General features: G+C 26.4%; 1 protein-coding gene across 8 annotated transcripts; it reads right to left on the bottom strand.

Moving 5' to 3' along the window:
• Nucleotides 1-209: 209 nt before the first annotated feature.
• LOC112750475 (protein ALP1-like) lies at nt 210-5,212 on the bottom strand. 8 transcript variants are annotated; one of them, XM_025799251.3, is made up of 9 exons: nt 4,767-5,212; nt 4,582-4,647; nt 4,018-4,093; nt 3,821-3,864; nt 3,376-3,469; nt 2,665-2,774; nt 1,226-1,742; nt 918-1,140; nt 210-834 (listed from the first exon to the last, which is right to left on the bottom strand). In XM_025799251.3, the coding sequence occupies exons 7-9, from the start codon at nt 1,739-1,741 to the stop codon at nt 386-388; spliced, it is 1,188 nt and encodes a 395-aa protein (XP_025655036.1). In that variant the 5' UTR covers nt 1,742; nt 2,665-2,774; nt 3,376-3,469; nt 3,821-3,864; nt 4,018-4,093; nt 4,582-4,647; nt 4,767-5,212; the 3' UTR covers nt 210-385. The 8 variants fall into 8 exon arrangements, with proteins under 8 accessions (XP_025655036.1, XP_072076032.1, XP_025655027.1 ...); XM_072219931.1 differs by having other exon boundaries at nt 2,665-3,469; nt 3,954-4,093; XM_025799242.3 differs by lacking the exon at nt 2,665-2,774 and having other exon boundaries at nt 3,954-4,093.
• Between the last annotated feature and the right edge of the window lie 9,725 nt (nt 5,213-14,937).

Genomic DNA, 14,937 nt, shown 5'->3' with positions numbered 1-14,937 from the left:
TAAATTTCACTTAATAATATGTTTAATTAAAATTATTACTTTTTTTACATTTTGAATTTACAAAAATACTTCTAATAAAAAATTTACTAAAATACCCTTAATAAAAATATGTTTAATTAAAATTATTATCGATTCTAATCTTTTCAAATTTACTAAAATACCCCTAATAACAAATATATTTAATTAAAATTAACATTATCACAATTAAATTCACTAAAAAAACATTACTATTATCCAAATGAAAGTTACAAAGAAGTCTCAAAAGTAAAAAATTACTTGCACTAATAAACATACATGCACAACTCTTATACAAGAACACAAACACATAAACAAAATGAAATCAATGTTACGACAGACAACCTCACACATAGAAAAATTATTACAATTATCGAGCATGATGTCTTCTCCTCCATTGGTTCCACATTTCTTGTGCAAGTTGATCTCTCCATCTACCCCAAGCATCACTCGTTTCAATATGGTGGATCGTCTCACCATCTACTCCAAGTATATTTTGATCTTCTATCTCATCAATAGGATCCACAACCATCACTCTTCTAATATGATTATACAAAAGGCAACAAGCAGTTATAATTCTTCCTTGAGTCTTAATAGGATAAAATGATCTTCCCCTTAAAATTCCCCATCTTGCTTTCAATACTCCAAATGCCCTTTCAATGACATTCCTAGCTTGTGAGTGTTTCATATTAAAAAACTCTTGAGTTGTACTGGGTTGATTATGTGGATTAAACTCACTCAAATGATATTTTTGTCCTCTATAAGGTGCCAAAAATCCTTCACAATTCATATATCCAACATCACATAAGTAATAATGACCTAGTGTGACATACACAATTGAACAAAATTAATGAAAGATCAAATGGTTACTTTGATAACATATTAAAGTCTCAATAAAATACCTTGGGGAATACTAAACCCATTGCAAAATAGTGCATCTCGCAATACCCTAGAATTCACAGCTGAACCCTCCCAACCCGCCAGTACGTAGATAAATTGCATATCGGGAGCAACCACTCCAAGCACATTGGTTGTTATGTCACCTTTTCTGTTTCGATATCTAGGCTTGTCAGCCTCAAGGACATTGACTTTGATATGAGTACCATCTAAGGCTCCTAGGCAATCCTAAAATCCAAAACAAAGATCAATTAACTCAATCCTAAAGAACACCAACCATATGAGATTTAATAACATTAGCAAAATAAATTACCTTAAACCATTTCCATCGTTCATCCATTCTATCCTGGCTAAATGGTTGAGGTTTCTTCAGTAAGAGATTATGACATCTCAAAATAGCAAGCAATACATCATTAAACCGCCTACTAATTGTTTCTTCAGATCTCACAAATTGTCTCTTTATTACTCTAATTTTGACGTCATGTGCTATAATATGTAAAAACATGGCAACCATTTCTTCCACACCCATATTCCTACTTGGTTCTAACCTTCCAACCCTTTTAAGCATGTTACACAATGCAAGAAAAGCACATCTATCCATTCTTGTGTTTTCTATACATGCTAGATCACTAAAATAAATAATTCTATCAACACTAACATCTCTTATTAGTTGCCTACTATAACTATCATTCCATTTTCTTTTCTTTTTTTTCAATTGCAATATAATCAAAATATAGCAAATCATCAATAACTTAACCATAAGGTCATTCATTAATTCGAAATGTAAAATCAAGCAGACAATAACTTTCATCTTCTGTTTGGGATCCATTCTGCAAAAAAATAAAATAAAATAAAATAAAATATTTAGCTAGAAGACTTAACTATTTATTTATTCTATGTAAACACTATGAACTTGCGGAAAGAGGGAGGAGAGGAAGTCTATGAAAACACTTGATTTATAGACTAGCCTTACCAATGTAAACAATATAATACATGAGTATTGATCGGCAAAACTCACTCAGAAATCTCATGTCATTCTAACATAAATTGGTGCTGATAACAAAATGAATAACCTGGGAAATACTATCAATTTATTTAATTCTTACCCCCAAAGATAAGAACATATGAAAAAGACATTTCCGTGTTGCTCCAAATATAAGTAAAGTCCCAACAATAAACAAGTTACAACTTGACAAAACAGAATCATAAAACATGGAATGTATGAAAAAGAAATTTTTATGTTGCTGCAAATGTAAGCTTCAACATAAAACAAATCACATTTTGACAAATCAAATCATGAAATATGGAGCATGGACAGAACATCATGTACATGAACAGAGAACATCCATTCAAGTAGAAAACTGGAAAAAAAATATTTGTTGGAATAATGAACAGAAGAAAAACAAAATTGGTGATCGAGCATTAAATTGTCCCAGCACCTACATTTGTGATGTTTTATATACATTTTTGAATAAGGGTCTGTCTGTAGTATCATAAAAAATTAAGGTATTTATATGAATAAGGAGCCTGATATTCCCTTACTTAGAATCATGAATACATGTAAGAATGTGGCCATCACATTGGTAAAATATTTAAACTCCACAAAGTACAACCTCAGAAATATATCGCATGTTAAATAATCCAAATCTTAAAATATTAAAATATTTAGTTAGAAGACTTTACTATTTATTTATTCTATATAATGATTACTATAGCAGGCTAAAATGTGGAAAGAATAAAGGTAAGAATTACCACTTTATATTTTCCAAAATCCAAATACAATGGAATTCTTCCAAAGCTGCTTTGATTTAAAGCTCGGTAATTTAAGGCTGCTTTGATTTCTTCCAAATGTTATAGAGCATCTTCACATATATGTATGCAGTTCTCAGTTGTCACACCCCACAAGAAACATATGATTAGAAGAAATAAATTGAAGTAAGAAAAAAATAATTAATCTTTAATTAAATATGCTTTACCCTGCTTAACCAGCATTCATGTCCATTACCATTTTAATCCAACAAGCATTTCATCCAAAATTATAACATAACTATGAACCAAAATCCAGACAAAAAAAAATCCAAACTAAACAATGAGATCAAACCATAGATATATATATCACTTAACTTTCCTTTAATTTGATTTCAAAATTTCAATTTCATGAAGGGATAAGGACACACATACACATATATACAATCTAGTGATGCGCCATTTAAATTGTAGCCATTCATTAATATACAGGGAGGATATTTCATGCCCCATTCATTCTAGAATTAACAGCCAAGCGCCCAAGACATTCACACTATCATAATTAGCTGTAAGAAAGGATGAAGACCAAGTATATTGATGGACAAGTGCTAATGTGTCTCAAACTAAATCGTCTTAAAAAAAGTGCATCATGCATGTCTTACCAATTAATTATTCAGCAAAGAAAGAAATAAAGCAATTGGCAATAACATGAAATACCTAGTTAGATGTTTAGAAACAATCTCATCCTTCAGAAGATCTTCATTAATTGCCTTATCATTCTTCTTTCCAGCAATAGTGCAAGTCTCAAGACCTGCATGAGGCACAAAGTCCAGATGGAGAGCATGTTAAGATTATGATAATTAAACTAGGATTTAGGCAGAAACTTGTCAGGTATCAAAAGTTGTTTATCAGTGATAACATATTTATGGTTAATATATCTATTTTGATGGCACTGCAAAAGGTAAGGATAGAATGTGATTGCGTCTTGTATAACAAGTAGTTAAAACCCTGTCCGTTCAATCCTCCAATCACCTCAAGAACTAACTCTTAATGGGAATAGCCAAATATAGCACACTGTATAACTAAATTACTTCTTCTTTTATAGCTTTTGTAAACAACATTACATGCATTCACTTCACATGTTTAGTTCAAAGCCACTTACCATTTAACTCAGTAGCATTCTTATTATACTGCCGCACCACTTTTCTGAAAACAAAAAAAAAATATACATTCAGATTTCAGCAGCGTTCAAATAATGTTCAAGGTGGGAGGGGCTAGAAACTGAAGATACACACCTAGTAAAACAAGGAAGCTACAATCTCTTGATAAATAATACAATAGTTGTGGTTTTTAGCCAACCTGAAAATTGACAGGCTCCTATGGCTCAGACTTAACAAGCTCTTCGACAGAATTTCGGTAATTAGCAATCAAGTCTCTGTAACAAGAAGAAAAATAAATACGTGTTTAGCATCAAAATTTAAAGCTGCTTTGATTTCTTCCAAATGTTACAGAGCATCTTCACAGATATGTATGCAGTTCTCAGTTGTCACACCCCACAAGAAACATATGATTAGTAAAACCATGTTAGAGTTATCTTTTTTTAGCTCTCAGTGACATAATTGCAAATATCTGGCAGAGTAAAAGAATTGCAAGCAATTTTGGTTCTTGAAAAACAATAAAAAAACAGCAAACACATGACTAGGTGATGTGCTCCAAAACTCAATCACCAATTCACCATCTAACCTTCATTTTCTTCCCTTAAATTTCAAACACCAAAACTCAAAAGCACTCACTGTGAAAAACAACTTTTCAATTTGTGACCTTATGCAAACTTAACAACGATGTTAACTACCTCAGATCAGTGTCATCATCAAATCATCAGAAATTTGGTGTCAAAAACATCGTAATCATCAACTTACATACCTTATTCGGAGGGTAGCCCCTATTTCCAGCATCAATAGCAACCAATTTGCTCTTATTTAGTATTCCCTGCAATCAACAGAAGAAAGTGAAAGAGGGCAAGAGAGAGAGAGAGAGAGAAAGAGAGAGAGAGAGAGAGAGAGAGAGAGATCGAAAGTGAAAGAGAGACAGAGGGATAGAGAAAGAACCGTATGCGAAGCACTAGAGAACCGGTGGCAAAGCTTCCTCGTCGACGGCGAACTCGACGCCAAGCAAGAGAGTGATGGAGGAGAGAGACCAAACGCGAACACGCGACACAGAGGATCCGGCTAGAGGCGCGGCAGCAACGACGGCAAGCATACAGTCGCGGTGAACTGATGTGAGCTGCGATGATGGAACACGAACATAAACGAACGATTGAAGTGAATTTCCTTCTAGAATAAGGTGACGGGTGGTTGTGCAAACTCAAATCGGCGGCGAGACGGTACTGACGCCGGTGGAGCTTCCATGAATTTGGGGAAGAAGCTTGGCTAGGTTTTAGTTTCGATGGGGGAAGGGCTCTGCTAGGGTTTTGGTTTCTAATCAAATGAGGAGTAAAAATCTGAAAAGAAGGGTTGGAGTGAAATTAACAAGGGTATTTTAGTCTTTTCACTTTATTATACACATTCCATTCCCATTGGAATTAAAGATAACCAGGGGAGAGATGGGAATGAAATGGGTGGATTTTGATTCCAGGGAATAAAACATACCCAGGAATAATTTTTTAAATCTTGAACCAAACATGGGAATAAGATATTCCCATCTCAAAATTCCTGGGAATATACTTGTATTCCCTCCAACCACACACACTCTATTGTATTAGTTTTACTAGCATTCAATGCAAACATGCATGATGCATTAATTATTTGTTGAACAACCTTTTATTTTTTATATAATACAATATATTTAAAAAAATCATAACTTAATAATAAAAGAAATTATAAAAAGTATTATTTAAAATGAAAAAATTCCACTCAAGAGGCAAAAAGGATATAAGAGAAATCAAAATATCTCCAATCTTCTTTATGCTAGGTATAGATACTATTATATAAATAACTATTTAGATAAAGATACTCAAAACGTTTTTTTTATAAAGATGCTTTTTAATAATTAAAATTTAATATATATAATCGATTAAATCGTATTATTTTTGTTAAAATTAAACTAGACAAATTAATTTGACCGAAAAATGGTGAATCAAATCTTGAACTGATCTAAATTAATATTATTTTTTTTAAAAAATGACTACAATATCCTTATTATAGAGAATAATTAAAATACTCTTATTATATATATATATATATATATATATTAAAAATTATAAATTTTAACCCTACGATAAAAAAAAGACTAAAATTTAAGATTCTCAAAATTAATATATATAATAAAAATATTTTAGTCATTTTCTATAATAGGATATTGTAGTAATTTTTTATAAAAAAATATTATTAATTTAGACCAATTCAAATTTTGTTTCACCATTTTTTGGTCAAATAAATTTGTCTAACCTAATTTTGTTAAAAATAAAACTCTTTAATCGATTATATATGTCAAATTTTAATTATTAAAAAATATTTTTATAAAAAAACGTTTTTAACGTTTTTATCTAAATACTCCCGTTATATAAAGATATAGATTATTTTGGAAAGGATTATATTTCATGCATATGTTTTTTTCCAACATATAATAAGCATAATTTTTTTTGCGAGTTAATATGCTAGGCTGCTTATGTTTCTCTTCATCTACAAGCTATATTGGTTTATTCTTAATATCATTCCCTTTTTGTCTTTTTCCTTCTTCCAACTTGGTCACCAACTCACCATTGATTCAAAAGTTACTTTTATTCCGCTAATGACCTTCCAATATGGAGGATGGATTCTCCTTAAAAGGGATTTGGTGTCCTCACTACTTATGATTTTATTCTTTCATGATCTCACCAAATTTTGATGCTTTTTTTCCTTCCTTTCCCCTGTCCAAATATAATCTATTATTTTATACTTCAACATACGTATATTCACACTAACACCACGTTATTCCATTTAATTACTCCTAATCACCACTATGGATGACAATGAGTTTCTAGTGGGGGAGGGGGGCGGAGACCTCTCTCCTACTCTCCGATTTGTTTTTGTTTAGTAAAATGTTTTGTGTTTTTGTTTCATTTTTATGATAGATTTCTGTTTATTTCTCTCTGTTAAGGACGAATCTATTTTTATGGAGGTAGGAATAAGCATTTTCACTCTAATTTAGAATTTTATTGAGTAGTATATAATAATTATTTTGTTAATTTTTATAGTTTTATAAAAGAGAAAGTATAAGAAATTAATGACCTAAGCATATAATGTGTACAATGAAGGTTTAGAAAATATTAGAGATATGATTATTAGTGTTACATTGTCTTATCAAGTTATGCTTTTGGGATGAGTGGTTTCAGAACATGGTATTAGAGTTCCAGATCCGAAAGGTCAAGAGTTCGAACTTCGGTGAATCCAAAATTAGTTTTTTATAACATGAGATGATAGTATAGGTGATGTTCATTTTATTCATAAACTAAAAATTTAGCCCATTGTATTGTACGTTTAGGCCATTGGCTCCCTAGCACTACTCTTTATAAAATTTTTAATTAGATTTTTATATTTTTTTTAATTGGGTTTTTACATTAATTTTTTTAATTGGGTTTTTACATTAACTTTTTAATTAAGTCCTTTTTAGTAGTAATTAATTTAATTGTATAAAGATCCAACTAAAAAAATATTAGTGTAAAGACTTAAATAAAAAAAATGTAGAGACTCAATTTAAAAAAAAAATTGGTGTAAGGACTCAAATAAAAAAAAGTATAGGAATCTAATTAAAAATTTCGTAAAACTATAGAGACTAACATAGTAATTAAACCTAATATTTATTTGCCTTCACTAAATTATTAAATTTGACTCCACAATAAATTTTTATTCAACTTTTAACATTTGATAGTCAATTTAATTGAGAACTTCATATTAGATGTCCATTATAATGATCATGTTCTTTCTTAAAAATTGACTTGAAAGAATATTAATTATCCAGTTGTGTTTTATCTTTAAAATTAGCTTTAATTTTTTTTATAACAACTACACTAATTGAATGAACTTTTTTAACTATGAATATCATCAAGAGATAATTGTATAAAAATTAAATTTTAAATGATTGTTTAACGAGATATATATATATATATATATATATATATATATATATATATATATAATACATTTTGATTATATTGTCAAAATTTTAAAATATAAAATATAAAATATTAAATTTTAAATTATATGTCATTATTTAAATTATTATTTTAGTATTTTAATTTGTAATTAGATATAAAATATAATTATAACAATAACTATGTTACATATACACAAAATAATTACTTGTACAGAATAAATTTTAAAATATAAATTTAAAATACAAAATATACATTAAAAATAAGTTAAACAATAAATATATATATATATATATAATTTTATAGTAGATAATTTGATAGCTAATTTTTTATATAAACTTAATAATTTTATAATAAAAGTCATTATTATATATAATTTTTTTTTACTATCAAAATTTTTTAAATTAGTCACTACTCTCCATAAAAAAACAGATATCTATAGATATTTATAAATATTAAATTTAAAAATTTAAAATAAAATTAATATAATTATAATAAAGTTTAATATAATTTAACTAAATATATCAAATTAAACTACAAATTATGGTAATGAATTTTTATGGGATAGGGACCCTTTTTTCACTCTTTTTTCTCTATTTAGTAAAATGTCCCGTCTATTCATCACCGTATCAAATTGGTCGAGTAGTAAATAATTTCGTATTTTCTTGGTTTCAACTTTTAAATTTTAGCCATATATACAGACGGATTAAAAGAAAAAGCCCTTGTTGAAAAATATAATGATGGATTCATGGTCACAGTTTCACAAGTCGAATTATAGATAAGTATATCAGAAGAGGAGGGAAAAAAGGCGTATTGGCATAAAAAAGCATATATATTGGCATAAAAAAGCATGCACTTGTCCCACATAAGAAAGATAATATGCTAGCCAGCTCCAACATACACTTCCATAAAAAGTTTAATTATTCTGTTTGGTTGTTATAATTTTATAAAATTTTTAATTAAATTTTTATATATTTTTTAATTGAATTTTTGTATTAACTTTTTTTAATTAGATTCTTCTTAGTAATAATTAGTTTAATTATATAAAGACTCAATTAAAAAAAATTAATGCAAAAATTCAAATAAAAAAATAAAAATATAAAAACTCAACTAAAAAAAATAGTATAAAAACTCAATTTAAAAAAAATACAGAAATTTAATTAAAAAATTTTGCAAAATTATAAAAACTAATAGAATAATTAAACCTCCATAAAACTATATACTGCTACGTGCTACCTAGTAATTTAAGAATAATGAATTTCTATGGGATATTGTTTTTTATTATGTTTTAATTTAATTTCTTCTAGAATTTATTTGGTATATACTATTAGACTCAATCAAGTTCGATATCCTAATAACTCCATTTTTTAGTAGGATCTTTGCAATTTATGTATAATCGTCTCTGCTGAAAGGTTTAAGAGCGCGTTTGCAATTGGTATGTATTTTTTATTGTTGGTGTTTTCTGTTTTTATTTTTAAAATTTTATAAAAAAATGAAAAAAATTAATATTTTTATAATTATTTTCTAAAATTTTAAAATATAAACAAGATATAAAAACTTAATCAAACAAACTGCTAGATTTTTGTGATGATTTTTATATATCATTATCATCATTTGATATATATTCATATTCTATCCATTTTCTTTTTAAAAGAAAATAGAATTAGAATATATACAGAAGCATAAAAACTAGAACCATTATTTAATTTCGGATATACTCATATAAGTCATATATCCATTTATTTTTCTTTGTACACTATTAAAAAAATGGCTTAGCGAATCTATTTAATTATTTTGTTTTGCCGACAATAAAAATAATCGTTAATATATTTATTAACAATTAGATATTAATTATTTTATATTTTTTTAGTAAAATATTTTAACGATAATTATATAATTATCGATAAATATATTTTAATAATTATAAAAAATATATAATTATTATTATAACATATAATAATAACAATAAATATATTATTATCACAAAAATACAAATTAAATAAAATATATAATAATAATTATATAATTGCCACTAAAAATTTATCACTAAAAATAATTTTATCTTCCAACACACTTAAACAAATATAAAATTTTGACCTTTATACGATTCTTTTTAATCTCCCCTTAATAAACAACTCAAACCCCAATAATTTAAGTCTATCTAACTAAACAGGCAATGGGATCTCCAAGTTTACCACTACTGTGTTATATATAATATGAATAATTGTTATATATATATTGTAGCAAGTAGCAAACTAGTACTTGTTTATATATGAATGTAGTTGTAGTTGGTAACTTCTTGTCTTGTGTTATAATTGATAAAGTCTCTATCAAATAATGGAACATCACTTAATCAATTATTTAATTGCTTGAAACTAGACATAGGTTATGTATCCGGGACAAGTGTGGGGATAGCATATTAGATTGGATCAGAAAAATAATGCCACAACGTCAAAGAAGCTCAACTAATGATCTTGATCTTGTTCTCCCATGTTAGACAAAAATAAATGACTCAGATCTACGTGTGCACGATAAATATGGTGAAATCTCAGGTGTGTTTGCCTGTTTGGAACAATTTAAAATTAATAATGTATTTATTTTCGTATAATATATTTTAAAATAATTGATTATATCGTAATTAATTTATGTTTGAATATTTTAATTAAAAACTGAAAAGTAATTTTAAGATATTTTATTGTATTTGAAATGTATGTATGAAAAAAATTATTTTTAGAGAAAATGACAAATAGGTCATTGACTTTTTGATCAACAGACATTTAAGTTTTCGAAGATTTGAGAATATATTTAAGTTCCTGTCCTTTTCAAAATCTAGACATATTAATCCCTCATATTTACTTGGGTCTGTCAGACTTAACGAAAAAATCAATCGTGATTCTCGTTGTACTGATCTGGTTGATATGGATGCACACGTAAGAAAGTTTTTAAAATTGAACAAATTAGACTTGGGAATTGATATGTCCAAATTTTAAAAAAGTCAGAGACTTAAATATATTTTTAAATCCTCAAAGACTTAAATGTCCACGAACTAAAAAATAGGAATCGATTTGTCATTTTCTCTTATTTTTAAGTACTATAAATTTTTTTAATAATCACAAAAAATAATGTTACACATCTAAATTTTTTTATTAACTAAATCTAACTAAATTGATCTAATATAACAAAAATTAATTATAACTAGTATTTATATCCTCAGAACAACTAATATTATTTTAAATCTTATTGTTTAACTTAGTTAAATTTAATTCATAAAAAAATTTGAATATATAGTATTACTCAATTATAAAAATATATGATATTATTATTTATATTAAAAACTTATTTATAATAATTATACTTAATTTTATATATGAATGCTATATTTTATTTAATTTATACAAGAAATTAGAATACAAAGAAAGATAATCAACAACAATAATGCGTATCTGTTGGTACTCATATTAAAATATGATCGATTTCGGTCCCAAAAATCTAAACAGCTGTATAAATAATATTGGTACTCCTTATCTTCTTTGACTGATTCGTCAACCCGCTAACATATATTTATAGTAAGGAAAAGTTTAGGGTCTAATAATTTTTGTATTTTTTATTATTATTTAATTATCAAAATAAAAGTGATAAATCTTCTACTATTAGATATTATTAAATGTAATTTTATATCATTAAAAATATTATTAATGACCAATTAATAATTATAAAACACCAAAATTATTAGTTCCGCTAGCATTCCTCTTATAGTAATTAGATTTCATTATTGAATATTCTAATCACATTAAAGACCACGTTATTATTTTATCAAGTTATGATATACGCTCATTATCAGGGTCAATGAGGAGTAACTCATAATGACATTATTACAGAATATCATACTTAAATATTCAACCTATTTCAATGAAAACAAAATCCCACAATTAATAGAATCTGGCTAAAAAAAATTCTAATAATAAAATGATGGAAACATGTATAGACGAAGTTCTAATTTCAATATAAAGAGGGACAGTCAGTTTCATAAATTTATCTTTTATTATTATTAAAATAATTTCTTACTTATTTTATTATTTTATATGTATAAAATTCTAAAATATTTAAAAAAATGTAAACTTAATCGTAGTGTACATTATATTTATTATTTCAGAAGGCAATTAATTATTAGTGAACTTACATAAAACGTATTTTTTTTATCTATTGTCATCTAACTAAATTTCCCCGATTACATAATTTTTGAAGTAATATTAAATCTACAGATTATTAAAAAAATTTACTGATAATAATAACAACAATTAATGAGATATATAATACAGTAAAAAATAATTTATATTTTATGTATTAAAACTAAAATTTCTATTGTATATATGTTATATATAAATTTTAAACATGTTGTGAACCGGATGAATAAAAACCTACCTAAGTGGAAAAAGCTAAGGGGCATCCATCCATAATATTCATCCAAACAACATAAATAAATAAACAATGATATTCCTTACAGGTTTCATTTGTTAACTGTAATTTAATTATATAATATATGATAATGATAATGATAATAATAAAATGAAAAGAAGTTTACAAATATATAGAATCCTCAAAGCATAATTAAGAAAGAAATCAGAATCAGAATGCATGTATGGATGAGAAATGGCCACACTAGATAATAGAATATTTTACCCCATCATCATCCCTGTTTCCGCGTCTTATTCTTTTTTTTTTCCCACCTAAAATGTAATTAATTATCATAATATTAATAGTGGATTATTAATATATAGGCTTTTTAAAAATGGCATATGACTGTTTATTTAAAAAAAATTAGAAACCAGCCATTTTTAGTATCTTTTATTATTATTTGATCAATATAACTATTAAATTATTTATAATAAATAAATTTTATTAATTTATGTATATAAATTCTAAAAATATGAATTATAAATATATTGATTTAAATGTGTAAATTTTAATAAATATAATCATATAAATTATATATTTTTTGTATATAAATTTTTTAAAATAATAAATATAAATTATTATTCATTAAATACTAAAAAAATAATAATATTTTTTAGTTATGTATCATTGCTTGTTTATTTAATATATAGTTCGCTCATCTTAACATATATATGTGAGTTTTTTCAAAATCTAGAGAGATAATAAGATCATGCTTCGTGGATATTCTTTGTTCTAAACTTCTAATTGCTGCTTTTTTAAGAATAAGTTGAAAACCATATAGCACTCGCATATGCAAATTTCAAAGGATAGCATCTAGCTCCACGCACTGAGGGACTAGCCATATGAGTGAGAATGTGAGATTCGTATATTCGCACGCATATTCCGATCATTATTAATTTAGATTTTAGAGTTATTTTTTAGATTTTTTTTTAAGTTGTCTATAGTATTTCTCAATCTATTTAAATGTTTAGAGGAGTCTTAAGGGTCAGTAAATTTTATAATTTGTAACTATTAAGTAGTCATTAATGATATTTTTTATGGTATGAGATTTCATCTAATGATATGAGACTATTCACTTTTCTTTTGCTGGTTCTATGCTGGTCATAATTTAATAAAGTTGATGGCCTCTAAACTTTTTCAAATGTTTATTACTGGCCAACAAATTATTATATATACAAGATAAAATTTAAAATTTCAACACTTATTTAAACGGATGAGTGAGATGACTACTGCAGTAACCCAATATAATGTGGATTTAGATCTTCTAAAGTTTGAATTTTACTTTAGAGAGTAAAGTGTGATCTTCTACTCTTGAATAGTTTTTCTTTCATATTTATTCTTTGTCCTACCTATAAAATCAATGATGAGAGATCATACTTTACTCTCTAAAATAAAATTCAAACGTCAGAGGATTCAAATTCATATAATGTATACCATATATATTAAAGTAAATTTATAATAAATACTCATTAAAGATTAAAAATTTGTCATTAATAAGTACAAGAAATTATAATTTATACCGGAAGTACGTAATAATTTTTCATTAATTTGTTATTATTAAACTATGATAATGGCCTTACAAATTCACAAAAGATTGTATGGTACGGTATACCTTAAAAACACAATTTGCATCCATCATAACGTGACGTATTTGACATTAAATGCTGTCACAAATATTTATCCCCAACCGAATTGAAGATAATAATAATAATAATAATAATGAGTTATAATTTAAATAGAACCATTTTTCAATTTAGTTTTTAGACTTCCACATTTCTTTTCCAATTATACCTATAAATAATAATGTCAGTCCATCAAATTAATCATCTCATTTTCCAAATTTATGCCTCTGCATGAAAATGTCATTTTAATGTAATGTTTTCGTTCATTTCCTACTGTTGCACATTAAAGGAATTCCTCTATCCACACCACACTTTACAGTTTACACAGTTTTATGCTTCTCTTCTTCAAGATATATTCCTTAGGCACTCCTTGACCATTAAGCTTTAGTTGTTTTGAAGTTTATTTGTGCCAATATAACATGCATATACATACAACTCTCACACACGTTTTCGTTTTGCTCACTTACTTCTTTTATTTTTTCAATTTTTTTCATTTTGTGCCCTTTTAATTTTATTTGAATAAAATTGCCCAATATTAAAATTATGAATATATAATTTTAAATATTTGATAAACAAAATAATCATAATAATAAATTAGGTTAATTTTTTTATATGAAAAAATATTGATATTTTTGTTAAAAATAAGATTATTTGGTGTAATTTAAGTTGAGTAGATTTTGCAGAAAATTAATATGCAAGATGTGTGTTGGACATGCGTCATTATTTTGGTAACACGCAGTATGTATGTTAGACAGGTGTTATCATTCTGGCGACACAAAAGGTACATGTTGGACACGTGTTAATATTCTGACCAACATATAGAATGTATGTTGAATATCTTTTTTATACTTCTATAATACTGTAATACACTTCAAATATCAATATTCAACTAAAATATCATTTTTATTTTCTATTAAAAATGATTTTTGAATAAATCACGTGCTTTTGAATTTTAATTCTATTAAGTACAATCCTACCACCTATGCAAACGTTAAAAAGGTCATCAAGTCAAATATTGTGTATGATATTTTTTGGAACCCCAGCAACATGCACATGAATTGGAATCCTACG

The sequence above is a fragment of the Arachis hypogaea genome, chromosome 2, assembly GCF_003086295.3.
Source record: "Arachis hypogaea cultivar Tifrunner chromosome 2, arahy.Tifrunner.gnm2.J5K5, whole genome shotgun sequence".
Classification (NCBI taxonomy): Eukaryota; Viridiplantae; Streptophyta; class Magnoliopsida; order Fabales; family Fabaceae; genus Arachis; species Arachis hypogaea.
Note: the sequence above shows the minus strand (reverse complement) of the source record. Positions and strands in the feature narration are given on the sequence as shown.